This window comes from Myiozetetes cayanensis, unplaced genomic scaffold (assembly GCF_022539395.1).
Source record: "Myiozetetes cayanensis isolate MyiCay16 unplaced genomic scaffold, myiCay2020 scf4, whole genome shotgun sequence".
Lineage (NCBI taxonomy): Eukaryota > Metazoa > Chordata > Aves > Passeriformes > Tyrannidae > Myiozetetes > Myiozetetes cayanensis.
In genome coordinates this window covers 40,726,703-40,741,504 of record NW_026087631.1, presented here as the reverse complement: position 1 = coordinate 40,741,504, position 14,802 = coordinate 40,726,703, and the positions used below count along the sequence as shown (strand labels likewise).

General features: G+C 36.8%; 1 protein-coding gene across 8 annotated transcripts in view; it reads left to right on the top strand.

Moving 5' to 3' along the window:
• Nucleotides 1–14,802, top strand: part of CNTLN (centlein) — a 185,606-nt gene that overhangs the window by 68,488 nt on the left and 102,316 nt on the right. For all 8 annotated transcript variants that reach the window (XR_007630627.1, XM_050329960.1, XM_050329959.1 and 5 more), the window contains exon 9: nucleotides 11,023–11,148. Coding sequence is in view for 7 of the 8 variants with exons in the window: in XM_050329960.1 (XP_050185917.1) it covers nucleotides 11,023–11,148 (126 nt within the window). In the remaining variant the exon portion in view is untranslated. The remainder of the gene's footprint in view (nucleotides 1–11,022; nucleotides 11,149–14,802) is intronic.

Genomic DNA, 14,802 nt, shown 5'->3' with positions numbered 1-14,802 from the left:
GTGCTGCTTGTTTAGCTGCTTTCTCACAGAATGATTTTTACTGATTTAAGAATATTTTTTTTTGTTAGAAGACAGCTTCCAGACAACAATTTCTAAAATAGAAATGATGGATGTACTATTAATTGTTATCAGGTTAAATTTTGGGTTATGAAGAGGAAACTACTTGGACATTTCTTTCCAATATTCAATTTATTTTCATTCATACACACACCCGCAATCCCCTCATTCTGTGTTGCAAAATGCTCAGGCTCTTAAAAAATAAAATCTGTTTATAAATGTACAAGAAAATAATTATATTTTACAGCGAGATCACCCATGACATTATGTTGGAGTCCAGGGTATAGGCTAGATGCAGAAAAGAAAAAAAAAGGGAAAGGGGGAATTAACTAAATCTGATTTTTATAGCTCAAGTGGTTTCATTAAATTAGAGTGCTGTGTGCTACTGTTCATTAATGAACTTGTGCCATATGCTTTAACTGTTCTGGTCAATAGCTGATATAGAAAGGCTTGTGTTTAAAAAAAAAACGGATAAAAATATCTTTGTGATGGGCTTTTATCAAAGGACTTGCTTTGAATTCAGTAACTACTACTGAGGCAATATGGCTCGCAATTTGCGACCCAAAGGTAGTCATACATTATTGGAATACAGCCTACTGCGCTTCACATTACACAGATGTGAAGGCCTGATTATAGCTGCTTCATAATTAACAGTGATCCGATTTGTTTTGTGGCATAAATGGTGCATGTGTAGAACATTAGCCATGGCACTCTCATTCAAATTCAACTCAAGGGCTCAGCGGCAGGCGGGTCACGAGCTTCAGGGAGTAGAAGCACAAGCTCCTCCATATGTTCTTGCTGCATCTTACTATGGCTATGAGTGCAAGATAAGTTCCCTAAAGAACCTAATCGTGTTCTGTAATTACAGCGCGGCTTTCTGCTGGCTAGAAATGAGGGAGAAGCTAAAACACTCCCTCATCAGATAATTTGTAAATTACTTTACATGGCGGATGCCTAACTCAGTTGGTTTTCAACTGCTGAAATTATAAATAATTGTAACAGATGTGGCAATATGGCTGGCCTCCAATAAATGAGGCCCTTGATAATTTGGCCGACCCTTTGACAGGCCAATTTAATAAAATGTGAACAAAATCTTCTTGCTAATAATTTATCATCCCTTTTCCCAATAGAATAAATTTAATTACCCTAGCAGTTAACAAGGTCACACCCAGATGCCAAACTCGGCTACAGTTTTGATAATGCAATCAGGAATTGAGAGGTGATGACAGCGTTGTTGTTTTTTTCATTACCTGGCTTCACATAAACACAGGTGGCGTAGCTTTCTTGTCAGTTTTTAATAATTACAGGCTATTATGGAATGCATAGTTAGCAGATTGAAAACCACACTTTAGTGAATTTGTTTGAGTATGATTGAGGTTCTAATGTACGGAGATGATAATGCATAACAAGCCCAGTCCCTAGTTTACACCGTTAGTGCACAGGTTTGATTTTTACTTGTGATAACAGTGTAATAGTTCAACAGATAACAAAGCTGCATTTTTTGGAGCAGCCTCACCATCAACTGAAGGTTTACATTTTTTACTTTCTAGTACTGAGTGTGTAACTCAGAAAAATATACTTTTTTTAAACTTACCTGGTAACTTACAGTGTGCATGTGTGTGTGTGTGTGCATGTATGTGTATATATATGTGTGTGTGTGTATATACACACACATAGATATCTTAAGATATCTTGACTGTCTGCATTTTGGTGTACTTGGTCAAGTAAAGTCTTGTGGTAACTAATCAATAAGCTCTTTAAACACAAAAATGCTAGAGAAGATGCTATAAGAGTTCTTAAGTAAAAAAAAGGGATGAAAAAGAAACTTATAAGAAACTTAATAGAAATTTCTAAGAGCCACAGTTGTAAAGCGTTGCTTCCAAGAGTATAAAGAAATTTTAACCAATCTTCAGTTGGGCTTCTGTAGTGTTATGTTCCGTTTATAATGTCTATTAATTGTAATGTATTAGAGCAAATAGTACTGATGTTCAGCAGTACTTACTGAATTTTTGCGTGCTGTTCTCTGATCAGTTTTATGGAAAAAATGCCCAATTTTATTGTGTACTTGCTGCTAAAACGTTGCCGGTCCAACAAATACATAAGGAAATGAGTGGCTCATTTAACAAAAAGGCTTAATGAAATCCAGCCTTGTCATGTCACTTTCAGTGATGATTCTTCTGCACATTTTTCCAGACTAAAAAAGTTTTTCTTACCTTATAATTGCATATTTTTCCCAATAATTTGGAGCATTAATTTTATACCATGAGGTCTAATTTTCCTGATGAATAGAATAAATCAATCATACCTGGAAAACTTTCTGATGGTCTTCAGAGAGGAATTGCATCCTCTTTTCACCTCCCTGTTCTTCTCTAGAAGATGATCACTGTGTTCTTTTTCATATGAATTCCATATTAATTTTTCATATGAATTTTGGAGGATGCCAAATATAAATGTTATGAGGGTGAGTGGAAGGTGTAAATCCTTTCTCTGGCTTTTAATACCTTTTGGCAGCTCATAGGGACACATGAGATCAAGGTCCAGGCTGGGTAAGTAGCTCTTCAGGAGTTTGTAAATGTTGCCTATCCTAGATGTATGTGCAGCGAGTAGAGATAAGTCTGTGGCAATAGGATTTCTGTGCTGCAGAAAGGAGTTTGCAAATGATGCTGTGGTGAGCACTGCCTCTGACTTAGCTGCCCAGCTGTTTAATTCAGTTACAAAATAAGAAGAAACCTTATTTCTCATTTATTCTTCTTGTATATAAACTGCCTCTGAACATTTTGTGCATCATGGCTTTGCATGGCATATAGCACTGGATTCTTGGAGTTTTGACTGGAAAAAACTTGGGGATATGGGTCATGGTCTGGTTGGGTGCCATACGTCAAAAATACTGTACATTCTGATAGTCTTGTACACGTGTCCTCTAGTCAGAGTTGTAAGTACATATGAGGCTGTGTTGTTAGTTCTGAGGCTCTTATATATCTATTCTTTTGGTACCTGATCTCTTTTGCTTCTTCAGGAAAGTCATGCAGAATAGAAGTGTGATGGAGCACAGCTGTATCTTCTCCACACTGCATGTACTGTTTGTGATAGCTGACAGCAGTGGTATTCAATTCTTTTCCCTAAGTACAGTGTATGGTTCCCCATGTGGTACAGCTTTGTGGCAGAGATGGTGCTTATGCTTCATCTTGATTAATGCATCCAGAAAACGTCAGCTGAGTCTCACCGTGTAAGTGTAAGAGTAGTGAGAGATCTACTTGGTAGAAATAAATACTTTCTTGATTATATATTTTTTTTAATGTAAATAAGCCTCTGACATTTATTTGGACTATATGTTTTGCAATTAAGTTTCAATATTGTAACAGACACATGATCTTTCATAAAATAGCATATGATATAAACTGATTCTGCTCTTTGAAAAAAGAAACCATTATTCTGTTAAGCTAGACCTTGTAATGTAAGTAGAGTCTAATCCAAGATCCATACATTTGAAAGAAAACTACACTTGGCATGTAGATGGATAGACTGTGAAGAGGGTCAACATTATGTGTACACTGAAATTAGAGATCAGATGTAAAGCTAGAAAGGGAAAAGCCAAGAAAAGACCGTACCTCTTTCTGAGGATCTGATGAAATTGCATTTCACGGAATCACAGAATGATATGAGTTGGAAGGAACCTTCAAAATCATCTGGTTACAACCCTCCTGCCATGAGCAGGGACACATTTCACTAGATAAGGTTGCTCAGAGCCCCATCCAACCTGGCCTTGAACACTTCTAAGGATAAGGCATCCACAGCTTCTCTGGGCAACCTATTCTGGTGCCTCACCACTCCCATAGTGAAGACTTTCATCAAAATACCTAATCTAAATCTACCCTATTTCAGTTTGAAACCATTGCCCCTCATGCTGTCACTACATGCTCTTGTAAAAATGCCCTTCTTTCTTCATGCATAAATCTTGGAACTCTGGCTCATTCATATGGTTGTGTTTTATATAGCAGGAGTGAAGGTTCTCATGATAGCTAAATCTTTTCCCTAAATAATTTGGGGTCAGTAATTTTTTTCCTCCTAAACAAAGATACCTGGAGCATAAAAGTCTAGTAATAATGGCCAGTCTTCGCGAGCGAAGATCCGGGGAAGGTCTTTACACCTTCCAGCCTGCGCATTGGATTTTTTAGGTGAGACACAGTGTGCGCGGAACTGAGCCCACCCTTTAATCCTAAGGTTCATCTGCTGGGGCCAAGCGAGCTTGGATGGTGGCAGCGAGGTCCTCAGGACGTAGATGGCTTGCCTTTTAAGGGCTAACGAGCTCCACCTGCCCGGGGAATGGCCCTGACCAGGAATCGAACCCGGGCCTTGGCGGTGACAGCGCCGCGCCCTTAACCACTAGACCACCAGGGGCTCCACAGAAGTCTAGTAGTATAAAGTTAAATATACATGAATCTGAAACAAAAGACCAGAGAGAAAAAATTCATCCAACTCTCTGTGAAAGATTTCTTTTCATGTCTTAAAAATTAATGTCTAAAATTCTCTTGATATTTGAGAAAAAAAGTCTTCTAGGCTAGGAAATTTAGAAGAATATTTTTCAAGTATTAAAGGATATGTTAAATTTAACAGAAAATGATACTACCTCTTCTTTATCTGAACTTCATTGATAAGCAAAATGTCAGGATGTTTTAAATGGATATCATCAAGTTACAACTGGGTTCTTAGGATTTCTGAAACTGAAGATACTTCATATATACTTATGAAGCTGAGCAAGTTTTGAGGGTATTCTAGACCCAAATTATATAGCAAGATACGTTTTGGTAACAGTGATATATTGAATATTTTGAGGGTAAAAGCACAGGCATTTTTGAGGTGTAAAGTTAAGATCTAAGACCCTATTTATTTGGTTTTGTTTTCCAAGAAATATGTTGTATAGGTATGTACACAGAGACTGTTGTAAGGGGTTTACTAGAAATTGTGCCTTTATGGTATTTTATTTTAAGTATCACGGTATGGCAATTTCTACAGTCCTCTTTTGGAAGAAGAAAAGAGTGGAAAAATAACCTCATAACAAATTGGTTCTGTTAAGTTCAATAGCAGAACTTGCATGACATAGAGGACCAGGGTTTTGATGTATTTTGTCACTCTAAAATGTAGTTATGTTTCAAAACACTCTGCATTTCATTTTTTAAAGAAGAAATTAAAAAGTAGTTGTACATTAAGAAATTAGTCATTAGCTAAATTTGTGTCATTCTTATGGCTTTAAAGTCATAAGGTTGATGGTTAAAAGGTTGGACTCTATGATCTTAAAGGTCTTTTTCAACTTAAGCAATTTTATGAAGATTAGCAGTTATTGACTTTTTAAAGTAACAGCAGTATGAATTTAAGTTATTATAACAGAGTTGCTGATTCTTTTTTGAGTTACTAATAAAACTGTAAAGATTATGTTATACATAGAAGTCTTTTTTTTACATGCAACTGAGAAATCAGTAAAATGTATCTGGTTGGTGTGTATTTATCTTTCTTAAAAAGAAAGAATAAAGTTTAGATTAAAAAAATTTCTAACTTAAGCATAACTGCATTTTACTTATCTACTGGTACTGTTTCTGTCTTTTAGGTTTTGTTGGATTTTTTTCTTGTTTATATAGTGCTAAGGTTTTGGTTAAATGAACATGAAATCCAGTTTTCTTTAAAGCATTCTTCTGAATGCCTGGCTTGTCTACTTCTCATTTTCCTGTTTTCCTTTTTTTTTTTTTTAAATCTGCATAGAGTTTTTATAAACTAATGGTTATAAACAGGCCTTTTGCTGATCATAGGTGGAAATGACATCTGTTTGCAACTACATATGGCCTAAACTGCAAAATGAGGAACCAAATTTATTTAAGGAACAGTCAGCAAAAACATGGGCATCTTTTACTCTCTAACAAATTTCCTATGCTGCTTTGCTGTTTGAAGAGTTGCAGTTTTTCTAACACTAGTGCTTTGTATTCCTAATTTGTGATATATTTGTTGAAAATGTGAGTTTGTATTAGGCTTTTTGAAAAACTTCATATTCTGTATGGAAAGAAATAAAATGACTATGCCGACTAGTCTGCTTCTATCAAATACTATGCTTATTAGGGTGTTCTCTTGCTTGATTTTAATGAACTTTGGACCATCTCATTTCTTGAGTGACATTAATTTGGAAATTTGCTTACATAACCTTTTTCACACTGCCTTTTCTGATTTTTGTCAGTATACCTGACTTGTTTACTTATTTTACCATCTCAAATACGGGGGGAATACCAGTATTTGAGATGGTAGGAACAAGTGGTAATTGTACCAAATCCTATCTTCTCTGTTGAAGTGAGTATTTGTCTTAAGAATATGCTCAAACAGTTGCAAGGGAGGTTGTCAGAACTTTGCTAATTAGGGAAAGTATGTATAAAATAAAATTTTTAGTTAGTCTTGAGAAAGTTTTCCTATGGATCAAGTTTTGTTGATTAAAGACTTTATTGCTTCCCAGCTGCTTGTCATTGCTGTCAGAGCACCACTGGCAATAGAGTTTCATGAGTTTGCCTTCATCAATCCAGTACAAGGGTCAGCTCAAGCCACTTGCATTGCCTTTTTAAACTAACCTGCCCTTTAATTTATTCAGTCGATTAGGGAGGCGGTTTCCATCATCCCTTCTTCCAGCAATAGTGCTGAGGTGCTAACCTCCAGCTGCCTGGATGCATTGACCATCTGGGAATTATATTATCTTTGTCTGGCACAGCTCTTTGAAGATCGGTGTGTATCCCCAGCCTTAAAGCACTGTGGAGGAGGTTTGTGTTAAAGCATTTCACTTTGTAATCGCCAGAGACTGACACAACAGGCATGTTGTTGAGTGGTTGTAACGCAGTGGGGTGTGATCTCAGTCAGTTCATAAAAATTCCACTGACAAGGAGACAGTCATCAAGCCATGGTAACAACCACTCTTGGTTGTGTGTCTGCTACTGGACACCAAGGATATAACTTACAGTAGCTGGTACCAGTGAAATGTTACTTGTCTGAACAGGTTTTGTAACTAGGCCAAGTTGATCAGTGTGCTGTAGAGCTGTATTATGGCAAGGAATTGCTGTTCATGGATTGATAGCTGGGAAGGGTCCTAGATTTCAGTGGTTAAATGAAATGACATACCTGCCTTGAGTAACACTGTGATATAGAATTTGACTTCGACATCTGTGCTGAGTTTAAGGACATAGCAGATACATGTTGTAGATTGACATTAAAACGATACTTTTCTGGGGCAGTTTTTAACTAAGAATATATTTATTGTCAGAATATGCAATTAAGGCTTTTTATTTCCCCAGCATGTTTGTTAGGCTGGTGATACTTACCAACTTGAAATTTCACCAGAAAATATTTCACCAGAAACAAGTCTAGAAGGTGAAATATTATATCATGTGATATACAAAAGAGTAGAATAAGTTGCCGCAGAAGAAACAGTTGTGTAAAACAACCATTGTTAAGAGTGTAAATTTAGATGTGGAAAATATAGTGGTTTGAAAATGTTTAGTAACTATTTTGAGGTCTGGTTTTGAGTATGGAATCATGAGTCATTTACAAAAGCAGAATTATTTACAGATTTTGCACGTTCCTGTAATATTGTTAATGTTGTGTTTCTATAGACAATTTTATGTAAATGGTATGTTATGCTTCTAATTTTTTGTTATCAATATAATATACCTATACTATTATTTTTTATATATTTCAACATCCTTCTTTAGGTGAGCTAGAGTGTCCTATTACAGTGCAAAAATCTGAAATTGAGCTTTTACAGGAAAAAACACAGGTTTTAACCTAGCAGAGCATAATTTGAACACTACAGATATGCTGGAAAGCAACAATATAAGGCTGGGAAGTAAGCATGAGGTACAGTAGTTTTAATGCCTCATATATTTGTGTCTAAGTCAGACTGGTGAAGCCAAACATTTTTGCTCAAGGGTCCAGATAATAATTTTAATATCTGTTGACGCTGCTTATAATTCTGGAAGCTTGTTTGAATGGTTCTTGTGTTATCTGCCAAAGACTTGTTAAAATAGCTGTTGGGAGTAGAAGGTTTTACCTTATTAAATACTGAATAAGGGATTCTTAATTAAATGAACTATTTGAAGGATAAATTCTTTGTAGGTTTGTTAAAATGAATATTTATCAAGTATTTTATGATGTTTATCAGAGTGACCATCTTTCCCTGGAAGGAAAATGAGAGAAATATAAATGGTTATTATTATGATTTTATAAGTGAAAAATATTTTTTTCCGAATTTTTGATTTTTACAGTAGGATATAGTATTTTTTCTAGGAATAATGATAACAGTGTCTTTTGAAGTTTATACCTTTGACTTTGTATGGTGTTGGATTGCTTCTTTCATGGTGTTTTGCTGTTAAATATAGGTGTCAGTAACAGTAACAGCTATAAATTACAGTAAATGAAAGAGAACTGTAAATAATTCTATGGCTAAATTGAACTATTAAATTAACTGAGGCCATGATGTTTTTTAGTGTGTTCAGCCTCTTCCTCATCTATTTTTTTTTGTGGTTGAATAGAATGTGGGAAACTTGGAAGAGATTTCTTTAGTAAAGTTACAAATATGAACATGATTCTGAATAATATAAATAATTTACAAGAGTCAACCATCATGTCCATTTCCCTGAGAACTTTCTGGTTTACCCATATTTGATATCTCATAACATTATTTTTGAAAAATGTATGATGTTCTTTCTTAATGTCCTGTGCTGCGTGCTATATCTGGAAAAAACCCAGAATTTAGAACATTTGTTCAGGAGCATGTGATGGCATCTCTGTGAAAATGTGTGTAAGAAAAAACAAAATACTGCACAAGCAATGTAGAGTGAAGAATAGAGGATGAGGAACAGCCCTACAAACACCAAGGTCAGGGAAGGAGGAGAGGGAGAAGTTGTTCCAAATGCTGGTATTTCCCTGCAGCTCATTGAGGAGATCACCATGGAGCAGATGTCCATACAGAAGACCATGGAGGAGACCACAGCGGATGGGTATTCCCTCATGGAAGCTGCAGCTTGTGAAAGGGAGTCCTTGTGAAGGTTCCTCTTACACAAACTGTGGTCCATGGAAGACCCACTCTGATAAGATTTATCCTGAAGGATCCCAGCCTATGGAGAGGCCTTATACTGGAGCAGGGAAAAATAAGGAGGAAAGAATGACCCAAGAGGAAGTGTTATGGACTGACTGTAAACCTCTCCCTGCACTGCTCAGAAGGAGATAAAGAAGCTAGGAGTGATGGAATGAAGTTGAGGGTGGGAAGCTGGGAGCTCCTCCTGGGTGGGGGATAAGGTGTTGATTAGTTTTTTTTCTTTATTTCTTACTACCCAAATCTATTTTAAGTGACAATAACTTACACTAATTTTTTCCAAAGCGAGTCTGCCCTCAATGGTGAATGGTAAACCCATAAGCTTTATTGCCCTATTTTCTCCTCCTATCCTAGTGAGGAAGGAAATTGAGTGAGCAGTTGAGTAGATGTTTGATCCTTTGCCAAGGTTAACCTACCACCAATGTCATTGTCTGTTTCCTCAGAGTAATGTAAATGAGACTATTGTTTGTCATGAACTGATCACTGTGTCAGAAATAAAGCAATTACACTCCCTTGTGTAAAACAACATACAAACTTTTAAAGCCTATTGTGGAGAAACTTTGTCTGATATGTAGATCCTAGTTTTTTATTTTATTTTATTTTATTTTGGGTTTTTTTTTCTGAGAGTGAGGGTAATGATGCTTTTTTTAAAAAAATTGTTTAGTTGTTTGTTGGGGGCTTTTAAATCTCTTTTATGCACATTTCAGAAGCAAAAGTATCCCAAAATCAGATGACAAAACAACCTTGGCAATATCTACATTCATAATTTTAAATGTGTGGTATTACTATTTTGTGATATTTAGTGATAGATTTTTTTTTTCCTCCTTTTTTTGAAACCAATCCTATTTAAAGTGAAAAAGTGCATTACATGGCATCTTGTAAATGTATCACATTGGAAAGTAATGGACAAAATAAAAAATGTCAGTTGCTAGTTAAGATATTATTTGAGGTTAAATCAATTTAATGGAATAGTAGAAGTGTTGACATATACAGTATTGAAGAAGAATTTATTCTGAATTCCTTTTTGTTGTAAATCAGTCACTTTACAGTGAAAGTGACAAAATACAACAACAATAATAACAAATTAAGTTTTTGTTTGACTTTCTGTATTTATGTAATAGCGTTTTACCTTATTGGTATTAAGTGTGTGTTAGTATTTCTCTGTTCTTAACCAAAGTTATTCAGAAAATCTGAAAGTCTAATTTGATGAGGTCTTTCTTTTTTTACCATAAGGACATATGACATAGTATGCCCAGTTTAAGTGTTACTTTCACATACTCTTTCTCCAGATTGCTATATGAAGCTGTACATAATATAAACACATATTCTTGTCTCTAGTTAGTCACATTATAGTTAATGACCATATGGTCATTATGGTATAAGATCTACTGTCTGTTGTATTTATATTCCTCAAGCATATTGTTCCTTCAACTTCACAGTGTGTTAAACTATTTCAAAGGGAAAAAAATCCTTTCCCTCTTGTTTCTGGTTGTCCTATCAAGTGTAACCTTGGACCCTTATAGAGCAATTAGACCAGCCTCTATCCCCTCCTTTGTAATGAGGTTTCTTGCATTTCTGAGTCTATAACCCTTTAGTCTTCCCTAATGGGACATCATTATTCTGAAAGAAACAATGTAAATGTAAATGAATATTCTCATTAACGAGTCACAGAGAAACCTTTAGTGGTAGCGCTGTGGTAATTCTGCTTGTTATTTCTCTGGTATTCCATGCAGATTTTTTTTTTTTATAATTCATTATTAGTATTCAAAATTACTTCTTCTTTAATTCTGCATGTCTTTCATAATCCGGTGTTCCAACTAGTTCAACCATGTCCTTGTTTTATTCTCCAGGAACCACCTGTGAAACGTTCAAGGTCTCTGTCCCCAAAGAGCTCTTTTAGAGAGTCAGAGGAACTAAGGAAGCTTAAAATAGCTGAAAGGAAGATTGAAAACTTAGAGAAGACACTACGGCTAAAGGTGAACATTAAAAAAAAAAAACAACCCACAAAAAAACCCTGCTAGCTATAAGCTTGCATAGGTAAAGATACTACAAAATAAACAGGTATTTTAAAAATTAAAAATACACATATTGTTATAGATTCTGTATTAGCATCAGGGAGTGCTCTCCATTAGTTTACCTTTTTGTTTTACTGTGTGAGTAATCCTGCAGTCCTATAGAAGCTTAATTGAGCTGTCATCAATAACACATACTTGGTAAAGACATTTTCAAAGTTTGTATCTGAGAACATATATTCTGAGAAAGTCATGTATTCATATAGAAATAAACCAGAAAGTACAAAAATTTTTTTCTTTACAGTGAAGCCAGTATTTGAAATGCTAAAGTCAATTACTTGAAACAGATTTACCCCTGGAAACCTTAGAAGTTATGGCTCAGAAGTTGCTGTTCTAACAAATGCTGTTAAAAAAAACCCAATAAACAATCCCCCTCCCTCCACCCCTTGGTAGAAAATCTTAATTGAGCATGTATTACAATTTCTCCCTGTTTCATAGATTTTTGTAGGAGTTTTTTTGTTGGTTTGTTTTTTTGCTTCAGAAATACAGTACCTTTTGAACAAACTATTGGATTCAAATTGCCCCTCAGAACACAAAACTCAAGCCCTAAGTCATATTTTCTTCACATTTAAAATTCATCCTCTCCTCCCTCCCCTCCTTCTCCTCCCTCCCTTTTTTTGTTGCTTATGTTTGTTCAGAGTTACGGTATTTGAAAGATGTTTTCAGTATGTGTAGCCTAAAGCAGAACTGGTTATATTGAACATGCTGTGACAAATGTCAGGTAAGTGAAAAAATTTGATAGCCCTACTAAGCATAGTCCTAAGCTCCTGCCTCATGCAAAAAGACACTCATGTGATAAGTCAGTTTTAGAAAAACTGTGAGAAAAGTATTTTAGCACAAATGCCATAATTCATCACCCTGTATACTGAAGAGAGTTTAATGCTGTGCCCTAACACATGCAGAATATATGACAGATTACTATTATAATATAGGAAGGATTATTTAGACTTCAGTCTTACAGGTCATCTTGTTTCTGGGAGTCAGAAAATTAATTTTCATTTTTTCTCTCTGTTGAAAAATCTAAGGAATGTCCCACCAGCTAAATCTGAGGCTGGGAACTGGCCTTTGGGAGGATTCCTTTTTTTACTCTCACTTGGTGTTGTGGTTTTGCCCAGCCGGCCAGCCCCTGGGGCTGAGAATGGTTTTGTCCAAGCGGATTTCCGGACAAGAAGCCAATTAAAACTCTCAGTAACGCCTTTGCTAATTACATATTTAAGAAAACGGAAGAGAAGGTTGGTTGCGCAGTTGAAATTAGGCAGCCATGTAGGGAGTGGTGTCAGGCCCCAGGTGGGGGGCCAGGCCCTCTCCTCCCCCGGCTTGGGCCGGGGTGCAGGTGTGGCACTGAAGCCCCCCTTCTCTCTTGTAAAAGAGTGAAGGAAAAAAAATTTAAAAAACTGACTGCTTGGACGAGTAACACTGTAGAAGGAATTCCAACAAAGAAATAACGGAGTGTCCAAGGTCGAGGCTGGCAGCTGAACAGGAGAGAGAAGTGCGAAGGGGAGGGGCTTGCTTCTTTCCCCTTTCACTCTCTCCCTTCAGCAGGGTAAAGACTGAAAAATAAATCCCTGCCACCTATGGAAGTTTGTTGGGGTGAGGAGACCCCCGTGCTGCTCGTGGAAGAGCCTACACTGGAATAAGTTGATGCATCAAGAAGCCAAGACTTCATGAGAGACCTGAGGTGAGGCAAGAGTCCTGTTGAAGACTTTGTGACCCTTGAAGGGGACGATGTTTATGCCGGAGTGAGGACGGCTCGGATAAGCTTGGGATCTCAGTGAGAAATCCATGCTGCTAGTACTGGAGAGTTGTGACCCTGAGAGAACCTCATGCTGGAGCAAGAATGGCTTGGGTGAGATGTTGAAAGATCCATGCTGCTGCTGTTGAAGATTTATGACCCTGAGGGGGATGAGAACCTCACGCTGGAGCAGGAACAGCTCGGGTGAGATGTGGAGATCCAAGTAAGGAATCCATACTAAACTCATGCTGGAGAGGTATATCAAGGACTGTTCTCCCATGGGAGGGACCTCCATAGGGAATAGGGGTGGACTTATAAGCCATTATCCCCTGTAACCCTGTGGAAGAAAATCCGTGGTAGGCAAGTGTCCCCTTGTAGCCCATGAAAGAGAAGACCTTCAGGGCCTGGGTAACCCCCCAGCCTCCGGTCTTAGCCCAGGAGGGAGGTAGGCCCAGCCCTGGAGGCCGACACAGAGAAGGAAAAAAGAATTCCAACTGTGATGAGGGTGCTGCAGAGCTACTGGAGAGAGAGCTGAAAGTCCGAGAAAGGACTGCTTCTCCTCTTTGGACTGATATAAAGGAGGGAGAGGTATTTTCTCTAAATACATAATACTTTTTACTTAAGTAAAGTGGTTAGAGATATAATTCCTTAGTAGTTTTTATTTTGTTAGTAATAAATGTTCATATTATTTTCCAAAATTCAGTCTCTTTTGTCTGCATAAACCTTCTCCCAACTAATAGTAATTGTGTGGGGGGTGTGAAAGCAAATTGACCCAGAACAAAACCACGACACTTGACCTGCCAGACACCGATGCTACAGATTATTCTGACATGTGAACTACAGCTCCTTTCCCTTGGAAGCAAAGATTACAAATCAGTGTGTATGGTTGTTGCCTTAAATGATAGCGAGCTCTACATTTCTCTCTTTTCTTCTGAAAAGAGGAGTGAAGGGAAACAATAATTTTCTCACTAGATACAGAAAAGAACTCTCTCGGTATAACCTCATATCGTAATTTGTACCATTCACCATCCTGCCTTTACTTACCTTCTATTTCATCTTAAAGTATAATTTAGGAATCTGTCCAGCTTTATTATGTTGCAGATGTGGGATCTCTCTCACAGCTTTTAAACCATGATGTCATCAAGGGCTAAGTCATATCTCCCCTTGAAACTGAACACATGAACTCATTGCATTTTCTCTTGAAAATCTTCTTGTCTTCTTTTGTAGAATGCTTTAACTGGTTGAAAAGAAACTGTAGAGGCCCAGGTCAACATACTAAACACTGTTGTGGCACTACATTCAGAATTCAATGATGGCTATTGCCAGCATGACAGTGTACTAAACTGTCATAACATTGATGTCAGAATATTTCTATTGGTGTTCTGTGATTTCTTGATATTAGCCTTCTCATATGCATTTTTTCCAAAAAAGAAATAATGCATGTGAGCAACATTTTCAAAACTGGCACTTGCATTATTGCCTCCTCAGGCAAGGTGTTGACTATATGATTACCTGGAATATTATTGTTCAGAAAAATCCTTGCTCTATCAATAAACACACTGATGATGCATATCTAGAGGATGAAATTGTGCCCTTATCCATTAGTCTTTCTGAAAAACTGGTAAAAAATAAATAAAGAAAAAAGCACTCTATTTATGGGATTTTCAGGAACAGGAATGCCCTAGTCAGTATTGCAAATGAGCAGAAAAGGACAAGATCCCATTCACAGGATTTTCCAGTTCTCCTCAGTTGACTTATTTCTGACCAAGAAAAATTACCTATTACTATCTTTGTTGCTTTTATGAACGGGATGATCATGTAAATTC